Source organism: Rhopilema esculentum, chromosome 10 (genome assembly GCF_057945365.1).
Source record: "Rhopilema esculentum isolate cy_ngs chromosome 10, ASM5794536v1, whole genome shotgun sequence".
In the NCBI taxonomy this organism is placed as follows: Eukaryota; Metazoa; Cnidaria; class Scyphozoa; order Rhizostomeae; family Rhizostomatidae; genus Rhopilema; species Rhopilema esculentum.
The window spans coordinates 10,594,167-10,611,130 of NC_142824.1; the positions used below are offsets into that span (position 1 = coordinate 10,594,167).

The following is a 16,964-nucleotide window of genomic DNA, read 5'->3' on the forward strand; positions in this document are numbered from 1 at the left end:
ATCGAAATGACAAGAGTCGGTTTAGAAGGTCTACAAGGTCTCAGTGGAGTTCAATTAAGGCAAAAATGCCTTGGAAAGGGTACAGAAGGGGACAGAAACAGCAGCGCGAGGAAGAAGGTGGGAAAAGCAACAATGGGGAGGAATCAGGATTGGAGAATCAGGTGGAATCAGGGTTGGAGAATCCTAAGGCAAGGCAGCTCAAGGCAACGCAAGAAGAAACGCAAGCACAAGATTTAGCGCAAGGATGTGTGAGTAATCTGGAAACTTCAGAAGAGTTAGATGGTAATGCTGGAAAGGAAAATGAGATTACTGGAAATTTAGGAGATGCATCACGAAATTCGGAAGATGACTCTGGCAATGCAGCGGTAGCAGTTGACGTCAGAGGGATCAGTGACGAGAAAGAGACAATTCCAGATACTGAAATGCACGAGAAAGAAGAACAATCACTTATTGATAGGTTTGAGGAAGACAGAGACGATACCACAGAAACCAAAATACAGTTTGCGAGCATTGCCAGTACTATAGCGGTTGCCAAGAAATACCAGGTTATTGCTGATAAGGCACGGGAAAACGCAGCACGACAAAGTGACGCAGTTGACCCGGCTAACAACATTATTCAGCCACAAGGGACTACTGATAAACGCCGCAAAGAATCTTCATCTAGAAGGGGGTCAGTCGCAAGAAAGGACAAAAAAGATGCTTCAGAGGTAAAAGGGAAGGTTAATAAGAAAAAACAGTGGAATACTGTGTCAGCAGTTTACAATGTCGGGTTTAAAACTATCAAAGATCAAGATTTAGATGGGACAGCCCAATCAGCATATTACGAGCAATGGGAAAAAAAGAGGCAAGCTGATATGATATTTTGGAAACTTGACATGGAAGACATTATGGTCAGACTGAGACGAATCAATAGACAACTTGATGCGCATCTTACAAGATTGTCAGAGAATGAAAAATCCAAATAACTACCTCTCATTGAATGCCTGGAAAATATATTACGAAATATCACGGCAAATAGATGTCCATGAATTCAAGAAGTTTAAGATCGTCCTACTTTTTATTAAGTACTTTTGATCAAAATCTATTTTGTTTGACAAATAGTAAGGTTCTAATTTCAAAAGAATCGCACGTGGCACAATATATCACGACCACGTTATCATCGAACTACACCTTTCAGGCAAAAGCTTAACTTAGGAGCCTTGGAATCTACGATTTCTATATGCAATTTTTAAGTAAGTTGGTATTTAAGTGGTTTGTATTTGCAGGGATCTACTGACCTTGAAGCATAATCGATAACATCGAATCTGGCTATGATTTCTAACTGATTGAAACTACGATCGCCTGTATATTTTGAAACACAAAAGCAACACCACCCTAAATGAGTAATCATCTTTAGTCTTACGAACAGATCATAATCACCTATGCCTACTGCAAACCGTTTCCTTATCAACGCTTAACAACATAACAGAAAATCCGAATAGCTTGAGCCTTTGATGTTAACATATTTTTTCAGAATTTGGTGATATTTCATCGGGGCGTTTTACATGAATATTTCTCCCACTTTTTATCAAACTGACTATTGACACCCCTTTCCCAAAACTTTCCACGAAGAGATTGAAGGATACGCATCCGTAACCTAATCGCTATTCGATGTTTTTTGCAATAATGGTCCTAGCAAAATATCAGCATCTATAATCAATTATCATCCACTGGACAGATAAGCCTAGCAAAGCTTCATGCAAAGCTTCCACTGTTTCTCCCTATCTACACCCTCCCCTCCCTGCCCCCCTTCCTCTTGCAAGGTCAATGTCGCCAATAAGTTTCTAACAATAATATCGTAAACCGCCTTTTTCATCGACATTAAGACTGGCAAAGAACAGCACAGGAAAACAATACACAGTAAATTGTTAGTTTTAAATAAAGAACGAAAAATAGCCAGCATACAAAACGACAGTTGAAAAATGTTACTTTTTCCATTAACAGAATCGGTGGTTTGTTGCAATAAACTCACACTACATATCTTGCCATGAACATAGCTGGTAAACATAAACCTGTCAATCAATGAATAGTCCTTTAACGCATTGCTGTTTGGACAGCATCAAAAAGACGCGATCTAACCAAGTTCTAATAGGCAGAACAAACATTTATGTATGACAAACGTTTCCATTGGACCTTCACCTTGCACAATCGCGTCAAGACCGTTGTACGCCAATATTCATTCCTTTAAATAAACCTTTACGTGGATGACATAACGCTTTGATTGACACATTTAATAGTAAAGAGAAGTAACGAACGCGATCAAAACAAGACTGCGTAAAATGCTGTTGAAGTGCAACTGACTCAGATTTGTTCTTTCACCCTAAATGTAGATAAGTGAATTCAGACCCGAGCAATGAACAACATTTCAGGACCAGAATAATCCTCTCTGAGCCAATTGCAAAGGACAAAGCGAAAAGCGAAATCTTGGTTTGAGCAGCCTTGAAAATAATTCATTGCTTGTTTTTGTATATGTTAGTTTGGGACAAAAGTAACTTTTGAACGTGCAGACTTCACGCTTGCAATATTCAATGTCACGGTGGAGGTATCTTCAACTTTAACAAGATAGGAATGACATCATAAGGAACATAGTTGGTGCATGTGTCATCAGGATTTCGGCCCTTTCAATGAAAACCTCACAGACTGTTGGTTTAACGTCAGTCATCGTGCTTTCTGTATTTCCGTTTCTGGCAATGGTCTCTGCGTCTGAAACATTCATTTTCTTCATGACTTGACGAATCACGCACGTTACCTGATATCTCATTACTGCCTTCAATATGCCCAGCCGTGACATCAGCTGAAAAGCTGCCTAAAAGAACTTCTGACGATAAAGGTCTTTTCGCTCTAGACTGACTAGAATGGTTTGCGCCATCAAGTATTTCGTCATCAAGTATTACGTCATCAAGTTTCACGTCATCACGTTTTACTTCATCAGTAGCAGCTGATTTTGTACAACTTTGAGAAGCATTTTCTGATTTACAGGTTGACGAAGATGGAAGTTGCTGTGATGAATATTTGTCATTTCTGCCAGAAATACTAGTCAGGTTATTGGAAGTAGGATTATCTGACAGTCTGTTATTGTTATTGCTTTCTTCACTGCCAAAGAAACGGGTTTTTGATTGTTCTCGTGGTTCTATTTTGCTGTACAATGCAATGTCTTTACTATCGTCACGTGTATTTGCTATTTCTCGACAATGATCGCAATATTTACAATGGTCTGTTCTCCGTTCATATCTATTGACGCACACATTGTTTCTGTCACTATAATTAACATCTTCATATGAATCCAAGCCGTTCAAACCAGAGTTATTACAAATTTCTCTGTCTCCTTTATAATTTAAAGTTGTAAAACTGTTTTGTGCCATCGAAGAACTAGGATGTGATGTATTTGATACAGCGGAAGCAAAACTTCCATCACCAGAATGACCAACATTTTTTTGCTTTTCATCCAGCCTTCTTCTGTTCTTACAATGACAAATAGTGGTAAGTGTGTCAGTATTTCTTTCCGATATCTCTCGAATAGGGTGAGAGCTATTCCCAGCACCTGGACCTTCAGCACGGACATTACTTTCACTATTATCAATATTTCTTCTCGCCCTTGGACTTCTATCAGACGACGGCCTACCAGACTCCGGCTGCAATGCTGCATTGCCTTGAAACAGGCTGCGGATATTCTCTTCGCTGTCCGGTTGTATTTGACCCTCAATAGCTGGCTCTGAGCCAGAACTACTGTCTGAGTCAATCTCTTCAGTCAACGAAGCCATTTGACTAGCCAACAGCTGCCTGAGCCTCCTGTTTAGAAAACTAGGTACCGCCGATTCCGCTTGACTCTGATTTCGCATCATTGTCCTTATCAGATCAAGAATACTAGGAGTAGTGCTAGTTTCATCATTTTCGTCGTTTAGTTCACTCGCTAACTGTAATAAAACGACATCCATCGGCGATTCATCGTCAGACGAGTCGTCCGAAAACCAACCTGCATTCACTCGTTGGATTAACGAATCGAAAAAAGCGATCATTCGGGGGTCTTCGTCGACAGATCGCATGCCGTAATCATGGCTTAGCGGCTCGCCACTCTCGACAATTAGCTGCATGTATTCCTCGTGCGAATAGAACTCTCGTCTCCTCTCACTGTCCTTCCCTTTTAAGTAACCGGTGCATCCTTCCATTTTGAACTGGCTCCAAAGCTAAAAAGGAACATAAACAATGTTATTAAAAGTTTATAGAACTGAGATGAGAGCTGTTCCAAGTACCAAGTCATAAGGTGAACAGCTTGAGACGTATTAGATCTAATACATTAGAACCCTGTGCTGATTAAGGGCCTTCAGGCTGATTTCTTTCCATTCAAGCACATGCAATATTTAAATAGGAGTACTTAAAATTATGGGAGCGATTCCAGCATATCAGATCTTCTTTAGTGAGGTTTTTTTTACAAAACCTTGTACTATTTTACAATATGTTACACTAACTAAATCCTCTGGTGATATCACTGTTAGCAGCATCTGCTTGTAAATAGTACCTACATCTAACAAATAGCGACAAAAATATTTATTGCAAATACTTTTGGTTTACCGCATTCTCTCTAATGAACACCACCTAATAATTGACTATCAAATAATTGAATATCAAAAATGGAAAATTGAGATTTTACTCGGGGAAATATTTAATGGATATACCATTAGGCTATAATTAAAATAATGGTGGGAAATACCGTTGAAATATTCAATATCTTGAACCAGATGCAAGATTCTTATAAACATGATGCTTGTATTGGTACTATGAATTTTGTTAGGACGTGAAAAAACTTGTTTCGTTTTTTCTTTAAAACTAGAGATAAACCATGGAAATTAACATTAAAACTAAATGCCATATATTTCACGTCCATTTTAAATATAAATTATATGGGGGAGAAGGTTTTCTTGAGATTTGACATTTATTTCAATAAAATATAGCATGATATAGCTTTTTACTTTTAGCTGACTAAATGTATGCAAGCAAAATGCGGTCTGCTTAAAAGGCGAAGCCAATAGGGCAATTGGTTGCAGGGAAGTTTTATTCTTTTCCAGAAACATTTCAAGAATGCAACAAAAACTGGCAGATTATATTGCCATTGGAAAAACTACTCTATAAATTAAAAGAAAACTATAAAAAATAGTATAAATAAAATTCCTAAAGATCTAAATGAAACTAGAATGCCCGAATAAAACTAATGAAAATTAAGATCAGTTTTATTCGGAGGTTGACGTTTGCAAGCAAGTTTCGACCTGACTATCTCATTACTTTACTAAAAAACAAAAGATAAGATACGGTGCTGTCATCTCTCGTTCAAAGCTCGCGTCCCATCATGCCACTTTATGTCGTTATCACAAAGAGCTTACGGCTCACAAATATATATTGATTGGTTGTTTCATTCTTTAAATGTATTCAACAAGAAAGTATTTTTGTAATCAAATGGGTTTGCACGACAGATTATTTCATAGCAAAGTGCCAACTGGGAAGGACCTAGCATTCATAAGATGAAATTGTGTGATTGCTGATTTTATGCCATTGAAAATAAAAAAGTTAAAAATAAGCAGGTAAAAACAGACTGGTAATCCAAGATATTAATTATGGATGAAAAGGAAAATTGACAAATTATCCGGAAATCGAAATTTCAGATAAACGATGCTTTTGAGTTATGGCAGGTGAAAACGGAAGGATATATGAAAAGTTTCTTGAAAAGTCTCTTAAAAACCGGTATCCGGTATGGAGAATCCGGTATGGAGATCATGCATATGCAGCGACAAACAAATCAAGATACTGTAATACCCGAGCATCTTGTGTTGAGTGTTTCATATGAATTTTCAAGCCGATGTGAAGCTCGGTATGAAGGACGCACTGTTCAGCCTTAAGTTGACAGAATTCAAAAGCATGTTCCAGGAAAAAATTTCACCTGGGTAAGCCCGGGTTAACTAGCAAAAAGTAAAAGGCCTCAAATTGCATTTTCAATACCAGCAATGCATACAAAATGGATCTAGAGCGATAATAATATCAAATTAAACGAAACAGCAGCCGTGAAGGAGCACAAAACTGTTGGAAGCTGATAGTGACTCGATGAACCTAGCTATCGGTATTGTTGCACAAGCAGGAATTTAGCAAAGAAAATCCAATATATGACGTCAAAGCTAAGAGAAGGACATAATATGCAAACGATGCCCTCTGGCAAAACGAGGCTACCAAACAAAGAGCAAAGTATTTTACCTTGATGACTTTTTCCACACCAGAGCTTACAATCGCTTGTGCGTGATGATTGTATCTAATTTGGTTGACGATCGAACGATGACCTTTCAATACCATTGCCGGCTCATCTATGCAGTCTTCTGCAATAAAAATGTTTTGACATTAAAGCAAAGCAAAAAATGTCAATGCAATAAAAATGTCATGAAATTAAAGTAAAGCAAAATAAAGCTTTTCATTTAATCTGTTTGAACATAACATAGATCAACTCGCAGTTTTGTTTTACACTTATACCCAAACTATCATACCCAAACAGATAGTTTGCTAAAATCAACACAGAAAGATACACTGAAAGCAATTGTGATTGGCCTATTTCGATCCACATCTAAGTAAACATGATTCCTAGCTTATAATTTTCGATCATTACTCTTGGGTTATAAACACAGAAGAGTGACAAACAACCTTGGGTATACTTAATAATGTTTAATTTTTCAAAGCCATTTTTAAATTTTGTATTCTAAAAAAAACCATTTCATAGTTGTTCATTAAGAAGATAAAAAATTACAGAACATTAAGCAAGACAGAGAATACTTGTAGCTCTGCAAAGAAAAGAAAATGAACAGTGCAATTTCATACCAATCACATCCCCTCGAGGATTCTCCCATATGTAAAGGTTGAAATCGTCTGATCCGGCAGCAATAAACTAAAACAAAACAGGGATGCTCCGTGAAAGGGCAAATACGGCGTTCTTGTGAACGATTGGATCAAGTAGTTTTAATAAGGATATTCCATTCACAGATATCATATTATTTATCAAAATTTGGATGTACAAATGATTAATACTCCTGTTTCAAACAGTTCAAATCTATCAAAAACCACAATAGTACAACTGTAATGCATTTGATATCAAATAGAACTCTTTGATAAACTTAAACCTTTTGAAAATGTGTGCTTGTTAAAAGAAAACGTTTTTTCTCTGGACTTAATCCAAACAAATCTTCTGGTGTTTCTTTACTTAATTATGCACACAGGTGAGAGTCTAGCAGTAAGTGTTTGGTCCAAGTTTATTGTAAGTAGCATTACCTGATCGGCGTCCCCTACAAAGCACGGGCTCTTCAAAGTACAAATATTTTTGTATTCCGGATGATTAAACTCAATTAACCTCCTCTTTTTCCCGATGTCAAAGAGAACTGGTCCAGCTCTTCGCATTAATGCAAGAATTCTTGTGCCAAACTGATCGAACTTCGCAAACATGGCACTTTCCCGTTGGCCTGAATCTCCGTATAACATCAAAGGCCTTTATGGAAGGAATGAAAAAAACAATAGTAAAGATTCAAAAATGATTAGAATTTATAAATGCGAAAAGTCATTTCTTCTTGCTCATTTTGATGTTGGTAGTTAAAGTTTAATTGTATCTCCAGTGCCCCACGAGATATTATTTTCAGATATTCATAAAGAGCGACATTGATTCTCAAATGAGAGTTTTCTGTTGCTTTATATAGTAATATCCCTTATGTTAAGCTGTGAAGAAAACAAATTAAAACCAAGAAGTTGAACACAAGACGCCTTCAAGGTTGGATAGATTTTATTGCAAACAAAGAGAGCGAGAAGCTGTTAATCAAAGTCATCGAGCGACATGGGAAGAAGACGATCTTCATTCCAAATTAAAAAATAAACCTGTCAATTTGATAAACCAGGCGAAACAATCGTTGGTTTAACAGAGAAATAATACCTACAAAATGCAGAACATTCTATTGGCAAATATTGGAAGAAAACAAGCCTGACTATGAAGATGATGAAACAAGCGAGAAAGACAAGTTGAAAGATGGGAGCAGTGACAGCAAAGATAAGATTAAAGATTTTGTATGACTAATGGCCGAAAATTAATTAATTGGACCTTCTATGGCAAGATCTAAAATGCGCCTATAGACCTTAGTTTTTATTCTGTCTTAGAAAAAAACATCACCTCTGTCCCGTTTATTCATTGTTAAGGTGCATATTTCCTAATACACATTCTTCGAAATTTCCGAAAGTCGATTTTTCAATGTGCATTTTCATATCCCTTCCCACAATATTCCCACTATTTTGAATGCCTTTCCATTTAGGGTTCTAAAACTGACTAAAAATATTTATAAAATTTTTCTGACAAATGTTTCCAGTACTCTTATTTTTAGATACCATAATATTTTATCCTCTAATTTCTTGAGTTCAATTTTTGAATGCTTCTACATTGACTAATCAATGAATCATTATTTTTTACAAAGAGGTTTCCAAAAAACACATCAACTTAAATCTCACTTGTCAGGTTTTCGTAGATCATAAAGGCTGACTCCATCATGTGCATTTGCTGTTACAACAAGCTTTGTTTCATATGGGTTAAATGCAACACCATGAAAGCTGCCACTTGACATTGCCACGCAAATTCGCTCTTCTAAAAGCAAACATAACAAATAATGGCAATCTTAAACATTTAAACAGAAAACAAATAAATTGCACTAAGTGTTGTAAGTTGTACTGATAATATGTATCTTCAATAAGGGTCTCTTAGGGGGGGGGGTACTTGTTCCCGTGTTCCCTTTAAAAAACAATCAGTGTTCCCGTGTTCCCGTTGAACAATAAAAAATGTTCCTGCGTTCCCGTCAAAAAGTAAATATAAAAGATATATCAATCCGCAAACCATTTTGCTAAGGTGCTGCAAAGACTTTTGCCAAGAAAAAAGGAGATTTTTTCTGTAAACTATAATCTATTCGTGCGTGCTTTCCTATTTTCAAAGTAAAATTTAGGAACATTCTTCTTTTTAATTCTAAAAGGGATTGTTTTGCTATGCGCGTTAGTTCAGAAATGGGTTTGATGATTTAAACTCCATTGCAACAGATTGCAGCAGTTATTGAGATTAGAATCTCAATACCGGTGACACCCCTTCTGATTACAAATTACTCTATTGCAAGAGCCCTGTCAAACTGTTGGCCATAAAGGAAGGTGTCAGGAGCAACGTGGGTTCTTTTGGCAGAAAATGTTGGTCTCCTGTGCAAAGAGGCTGCTAGAGAGTTACCAGGTGTCTCCTTCTCGTGGATTGACCTCACTTGCAACAATCACAATAGGTGGGATACATTTGCAGGGACGGTTTTCTTAAAGATTCTTGCAAAAATAATATGTAACGTAATAGATTTCATTGGAAACTAATGTTCCCTTGTTCCCTAAATCAAGTAATAATGTTCTCATGTTCCCAGTGGAAAATTTAAGTTGTTCCCGTGTACCTGTACCATTTTGTCCGTGTTCCCTTTGTTTCCAAAAACCCCTGGGAGACCCTCTTTAATGTTATTTGTAACGTAAGAAACTATTACATCATTGTAGAATGACAAGCTAATTCATAGGAGAGATTTTTGAATGAAGAAAGTTCTTCTCAAAAGGACTTATCCTCTTAAAATAAAGGCAATACCTTCAGGTGCTCTAACATCCCAAAGAAATACAACCCCACATTCTCCTGCAGTGGCGAAGATATCTGAGCAATCTGATGGAAGTGCAACACAATAAACAGCCTCTTCATGACCATAATGACCAACTGCTTCATCTCTAAAAACAATATGAACCATGATTCTGAAACTTAAATTTATCAAAACGTTTATCACTTTCAAAAAAATATAATTAGCAGTAAAAAGCGAACCCCCTTTAAAGTTTATGAATCTTTTCTTTGATATTCAAATGCTTTGTATCTTTGGTTAAACAGTCGTAGCTTAGAGACATTAGTCCCACATACTCTCTAACCACTTTGCAGCAGAGAGACTTATCAATGATCCAAAAAATCATCAAATCATCAAGATAATGACTAAATACAGGTTTGCAAGGTTCTAAAATTTGATATTTTATGAAATTTTGAACCCCCATCAGGACGAAATACAATTTTTTATGAAGCTTTACTTGCAGATCAAAACATGAAATAGTGACAGGAAGAAAATGTGACCTGATTGTTTGTTAATGAATGGCTACATCTAGGCATGGCTTCGCAAGTCTGGTAGTGGGATATAGATAACGATTTTTTATTTTGAAAGATGATATGTTTATGCAGACATAAGGTTTTTTAGAGAAAAGGTGATCTTATTTGAGCAGCTTTTTTAAGTTGATGTTGTTAGGGAGAGGCTTATGAGCCTATAGCTAGGCCCTAACAAGGGAAAGGAAGAAAGGACTAGGAAGCGAAAGAGGAAATAATGAGTTTGTTTACTTTTGTTTTGAATAAAGACCGGTTGTAAGAGTCTGGGAAACAGGAAGGGGTAGAGCATTTCAAAGTTCACCAGATCTTGGGAGGAAGGAAGAGTTGTGCGATTGTGCTTTGGACTTAATCTAATAGACCAGGCGGAGAAAGGGGGTATCGTCCCTCGAAGGTGAAATTTATGATATAGAGTGGATTTGGTCAATCTTGGGGCGCTGATTCCGAAAATCGATGTTATACAGGCAAATTCGGGGCTTTCAGCGTCATTACGATGCTGAAAGCCTCGTTTTCGACCAAGTAGATCATTCTGCATTTAAGATAGTGTTAAAATATACTAATTGCTATTTGAACAAAACAAACATGTCTAGGGGTGTTAAAAAATCGTGTCTAAGGATGCAAAAACAAATCTTTATAGCTTTTTCAACAGTAATTGTTTTTTCCTAACATCGATTTCATTCCATAAAGAGACTTGTAGAACGAAATTTTTAACTCTTTCTACATGTTGCAATGGAAACAATATCAAAAGACCAAATATTTGCAACGGATAATGTTATTATAACCGTGATTCAATCGGTTTGTGTGGAGTGCAGTACACTGGCTAGAGTTTTTGCAAATTACTTGCTTTATTCAAAAACGTAATTTTTTAGGAATCATTAAATAACTTCGGTTATACTCCACAAGATTGAAAAAGTGGGGGCATACCATACAGCTAAATGTTTTCAAAAGTTGTTAACAGAGTTTTCATCTCAATTCAACTCATCTACGTTGTCATCTTTGATAAAGTCTAAATCTGAGCCGGTTCTATTGTTATCATTGTCAACCATAATCTTTGCACCATCATCAGGATAGTTAGTTTAGCTCCATTGAATACTGCAATCTTTATTCCATCCGGCATTTTCTGGAGGTTCTAGCCGAAGGATTAAACAGCGGGCATTCCTGTTGCTTATACCAGACTACCTCATCGATAGACAAACAACAACTCAAAGTTAATGGAGACTACAGCACCTGGGGTATGCTTGGAAAAGGAGTACAGCAAGGATCGATACTTCGCCCTCTTATCGTTATATTTTTCATAAATGATATATTTTACTACCTTGATAATGGACTACTAAGCAGTTTTGCTGATGACAACACATTATCTGTCGCTGCAACTGATGTTGTAAACTGTTAAACTAAAAAAGCCAGACACCAATAAATCCCTGGAATGGTCTAAATTGAGTGAAATGACTACGAATCCCTCAAATTGAAAATAGGGATAATTATATTGAAAAATTCGAAATTAACACGAATTTACTATAAGAGTAGATAACCATGTAACTTTACTTGGTGTTGCGATTGACAAAAATCCTACTTTTGACACTCACATCGATAAAATCAGTAAAAAGCAGCCAAGCAGTTAAATAGCAGTTAAATACCCAAAAACAAATAGCAAGCCATATTGGGGGCAAAGAAAAAAGATAATAATCATTTTTTTACATAATGTAATTTTAACTATTGCCCATCAATACAAGAGAAAATAAGTGATAGAGCATTACCACTACGGCTATCTGACTATTCACCCTACCATAAGGATCTAACTGCCAACTCGAAGTATATAATACTCTCAAAGGCTCTTGCGCAACCGACATGCTTTGCGACTTTATTTCAAAAAACCGGCCTGATGTCATACAGCATGAAAATACAAAACACAGTCAATGTCTCATTAAGACAGCTGCCACTAAGCATGCCGGTTGCGCAAGAGCCTTTAAAAATCTACAGCAGCATTAACAAGCGTGATCAATTTGGTGCCTGCTTTCTTGTAGTAACTCGCCAAAGCATGTAGTACATTGACTTCATTGTCAGCCACCTTTGTGCAATGGCTTTTTCCCGAAAGAAGATTGTTTATCCTACTAAGGCGTTTCGATGCTTGTCTTTAATATCTGCTTTCAAAAAATTAAAAGCATTTCCTTGTTTTCACCATTATTCAAAAATTTTGGAAAATCGCATGGAACCCTCATATCTGGGCGATTTCATATTGTTATACAGCGCTTACTCGCTCCTCTCTTCTGTCTCTCTCCTCTCTTGATGCTGATATTAAGCAAATGAATACATTGAAATAATCACCAGTCAAAACTACATTATATACAACAGACACTGTTAGGTATAGGTGTTAGGAAGCATAGTTACCAAAAGACCTGAAAAACGCTGAAACACTCATAATATTTGAAAAGAGAATAAAATGCTGGATAAAGCGATACTGTGACTGTAGGGTATGCGAAAATGTCACTCTCAATATGTTGTTGAAGAATGATTTTATTAATTTTTTGTTTACTGACATATATCTTGCATACTTAGGCTGCGTTTAACGATACCGGATTGCTTTTCATATCGGATTGGTCTCAGCTATCCGATATGAAAAGCATACCGTTTGGACTGCGTTTACACGATACCGGATTGATATTCATACCGTTTTCATCCTGTTTACACGACAACGCTCCGCTATTCACTGTACAGCATACTTCTTTTGTTTCGATATTTAGCAATGTAAAATTCTGGTGATTTCGTTAGTCTACTGAGGAGGGGAAGGTCTCGGGAAAAAATTATCACTTTAGTATAGAATATGAGTGCTGGCCAGTGACATAGAAGAAGAACATGTAAGCAGAAGGGGGAAGTAGAAGTCGAATTGCAGCCTGAATCGGTAAAGGCATATGCCAGTGAATGCCTTTTCAAGGGAAGGAATTGAAAAGATGTAATGTCGAATGATGAAAAGACAAAATAGTTTTTGGCGAACGTTACCCAAAGGGTAAAGTTGTAGAATCCGTTGATGAGAACTTTCCTTGAGAGTCAGGACGAGGTTCCGGAATGAAAGCGTATCGGATTCACCCGTTTACACGAGATGGAATGTGGTGCAGGACGTATCGGATAATTTTTCATACCACTTTCACAGCGGAGTGATTTCACTCCGCAAAAGTGGTACGGGACGTATCGGATTGGTGCGGGGCAGTGTAAATGGGACCCCTATCCGATATGAAAAGTAATCCGATACGTGAGTAATCCGCTATCGTGTAAACGCAGCCTTAGACTATTTCCTTAGGCTATCGTTACTTTGCTCAATATTTTCATACGTATCACAGACAATGAAAATAATTCTGCTAGTACGGTTTGTACGATACTGATATTTCCAATGGACTGCATCTCTTTACTTGGCCCTGCTTTCCATATAGCTCTAGTATATGCTGGATGGCATTTCTATTGTTTCTTAAATTCTTTTGCAATTAAATCGGTATTCGCAATTGCAATATTTATCTCGGAATCATTTCTCACAGCGGCAGCATTTTTTAGTGTTTTCTCAGCCGTATCTGTCACAATCTTAATCAATTGTTATTTCTTATGATTTACTTTTAGTAACTTCCTTTTAGAAATCATATAGAAATATAAAATATATACATTGTGCTGAGTCAGGTTTTCTTGTCGCTGGTTGGTTGTACTTCCCTGAGCGCTGAGAGTTGTACTTTGTCCTTCTCCTGCTTTTTTTCCTTCATATCCTGGGCTAATTTCCGTCTTTACTGAAAACGTGTTCATTGATGTGTAGAAAAAGTTAAAAATTTCATCCTAGAAGTCTCTTCATGGAATGAAATCGATGTTAGGAAAAGACAATTACTGTTGAAAAAGCTATAAAGATATGTTTCTGCATCCCTAGACACGATTTTTCAGCATCCCTAGACATGTTTGTCTTGTTCAAATAGCAATTAGTATGTTTTAACACTGCATCTTATGCAGAACTTGGTCGAAAATGAGACTTTCAGCATCAAAACGAGGCTGATAGCCCCAAATTTGCTTGTACAACATCGATTTTCGGAATCAGCGCCCCAAGATTGACCAAATCCACTCTATGTCATAAATTTTGCTTTCGGGGGACGATACCCCCCTTTCTCCGCCTGATCTATAGGTCTTACAGCCATTTCATAATAAAATAAATTTTGCACAAAAAAACAACTTTTTGGCTTCAAAATACAATCTATTCTTTCATATGCCAATAATTTGGTATAATTTATAAAAAAAAGGAAAAACAAACCTGTTTACATCATGTCGTATTACATCTTCATCATTACCTTAGGTAGAAAAAAGCTCTGTATTAGAGAGAAAAAATTATATTTCTTCTTAATCTGCTTTTCCGGGGCAATCCTTAGCAATAAAAATGTATTGAAATAATACTGATCAAATAATCACTTTTATACAAGTTATTATCGCTTCCCATGATCATTGTCTTTCAACTTTATCATTACATATTGATTTTATAAGATTATTCTATTTACTATTACATACTATTTACTATATTAAGTATCATTCCCTTTAGCACGTCACTTGCACCTGGAGGAATATGAATACATCAAATTCAGCAAATTTATTACATCGGAAACCTTGATGCTGTTAGAGATGGTGCATTTTCAAAATGTGAAGAAAAGTTAAAGAATTAATTACTCTTGTATAGCTAATATTTATGCATTCAAAACACACACCTGCTGAAAAGACAAATCTTGTTTCATTGTCAAAAACTGTGCAAAAGATGTTAGACAAATGCTCAGTTTTCAATTGACAGTTGTAAGCAATCTTTTGTCTGGTTGCCTTGTTGATGTTCCATAACAGGACACGTCTGTCATCACCACCTAAAATGGAGAAATTTGATGTCAAAGCATATTTCTAAAGACAACCATGATTACAAAATATCAAGGGGAGCCTTTATCTTTAGGCAAATCTACTTCAGCATATCTTAAGCCAACAGTTCAAGCAAAGGTTCCTGTAGAGCGATTTGTTGCAGAGTGCCTAAATCATGTATCTCATATAGTTCCTTGGGTCATTTCTGTTTCTGTTCTTAAATATAGCGTAACCGGGCCTTTTTGTCTCACACTGGTGATAACCCTTGCCAACTCCTTCATAAAAAATACTGGCAGCAGCTATTGACTGCCCTCGCGAAAACATGTCTGGCCCACAAGAGACAGTCTAAGACCATTACGGAAAAGTTAATTCCTATTAATCACGGTATTTCTGAATGAAAAGGTCAAGTTGTTACTGATAACAGATTATTGTTCTATTATCCACGTTAAAATTTCACGCATTTTGAAAACAGTTTTATGATGCCTGTCTTGTTTATATTTAAAGTATACATGTTATGGAAATTACTAGCCTTTTAATCAGGAATAGGCTCTTCATCATCAGTGTAGAATACTGGATGGAATTACTTATTCGCCTCCAAATCTTTTGCATTCGAAGGTATATTTGCCTTCAAATCTTTCATCAGTATAGGTAACCCATGTTAGTTCTAAAGGGTGAAATGCCTAGATGCACATCTCCTAAACCTCAATTTATTTTATTTCAATTCAGTGGCTACAATTATTGATACATGGTGATTGTGGGACTTTATTCCTTTTTAAGAGGTTTGTATCATGACCAACCAGATTATTTATTCATGAGACTTCTTGGCTCTGTTGAATTGGCATTGTTTCTTATTAGTCTTTATTACCGCTATTTATTTACCGCTTGGTCAGTATGCAAATATTGGTGGGTTATAAGAAAGAAACTTAGGCCTAATCTGTGTTTAGAAGAAATTTTTACGGATCAAGAAAATCTCGATTCTGCAGCTGATTTTGCCTTTCCTATTGTGAAAGACGGGGTATCTAACTTATTTGAAATGACTTTCCCCAGCGAGTTTAAGACGAAAACCTTTCTAGGAAAAGTTGTTTTTAACAAGCCACTTGATTGTACTAGTTCACTATCTTGCGAAAAAGATAGGAAATTTTGTCAAGAAATCTGAAGAAATGAAAAAGAAGGCAAACAAACCAGATACCAGCCATTGTCCATCATGTGAAAATTCAACAGCGTTCACACAACCGTAATGACCAAATAAATCTTTCCGATACAAACTCCCGCATTTCAGGAATCTTTCTCTGCAAAACTGCCTTGCTTTTAAATGAAGATTCTTCGAGTAAGCATAATCCATTTCACTTTGATCAACTGATCAACGATTTCACAACGATCAGACTCGGCATTTTTCTTAGGAATTTGAAGTTTCCAGACACTGCATTAGGCCTATAAATAAACCTACATACAAAGGAGCCCACATGAAAGCGAGGGCTCACTCCTAACCCAACCATGAAAGTAAAAGTCAAAAAAGACAATTTATGGAAATGAGGAAAAAAATTAACATTGCTTGCTTTTCAGATCTAATGGCAGAGAGTTTCAAATTTCAATTCCCTCAAATGTAAGGAAATAGCTTTTAACATTTTTTAATAGAATTTGAAAGGGAAAACCACGGCAGAAGTTTCTATGTGCTACAGGGCATAGGTTCCTCCTTGTTGTAGTGGTGCAGGGTACAGGTTCCCTGTTGTAGTGGTGCAGGCAAAGACCGAGATACAGCCTTTTGTTTGGGGCCCAGCCTTGATAATTAAGTGTAACAACAGCCATATTTTACGAAATAAAAGTATTTTACTTATGCTACTTAAGATTTTTGGGGGTGGGCAAGCAACCC

The 16,964-nt window shown here is 36.6% G+C and overlaps 1 protein-coding gene across 1 annotated transcript; it reads right to left on the bottom strand.

The window, feature by feature from the left end:
• Positions 1 to 1,900: 1,900 nt before the first annotated feature.
• LOC135692850 (DDB1- and CUL4-associated factor 5) lies at positions 1,901 to 16,556 on the bottom strand. Its single transcript, XM_065211182.2, has 9 exons — positions 16,277 to 16,556; positions 14,959 to 15,105; positions 14,514 to 14,550; positions 9,692 to 9,825; positions 8,551 to 8,683; positions 7,336 to 7,549; positions 6,889 to 6,955; positions 6,277 to 6,395; positions 1,901 to 4,223 (listed from the first exon to the last, which is right to left on the bottom strand). Exons 1-9 carry the CDS (start codon positions 16,434 to 16,436, stop codon positions 2,694 to 2,696), a joined length of 2,541 nt encoding a protein of 846 aa, XP_065067254.2. The 5' UTR covers positions 16,437 to 16,556; the 3' UTR covers positions 1,901 to 2,693.
• Positions 16,557 to 16,964: the final 408 nt, after the last annotated feature.

Bases quoted from the DNA above. Each gene is read 5' to 3' on its own strand.
- LOC135692850 (XM_065211182.2), bottom strand. From the start codon at position 16,436: ATGGATTATGCTTACTCGAAGAATCTTCATTTAAAAGCAAGGCAGTTT. The intron at 8,684-9,691 runs GTATTGCCTTTA...GTTTGCTTTTAG, and splicing joins GGATGTTAGAGCACCTGAAG to AAGAGCGAATTTGCGTGGCA. The intron at 4,224-6,276 runs GTAAAATACTTT...GTTCCTTTTTAG, and splicing joins GTGTGGAAAAAGTCATCAAG to CTTTGGAGCCAGTTCAAAAT.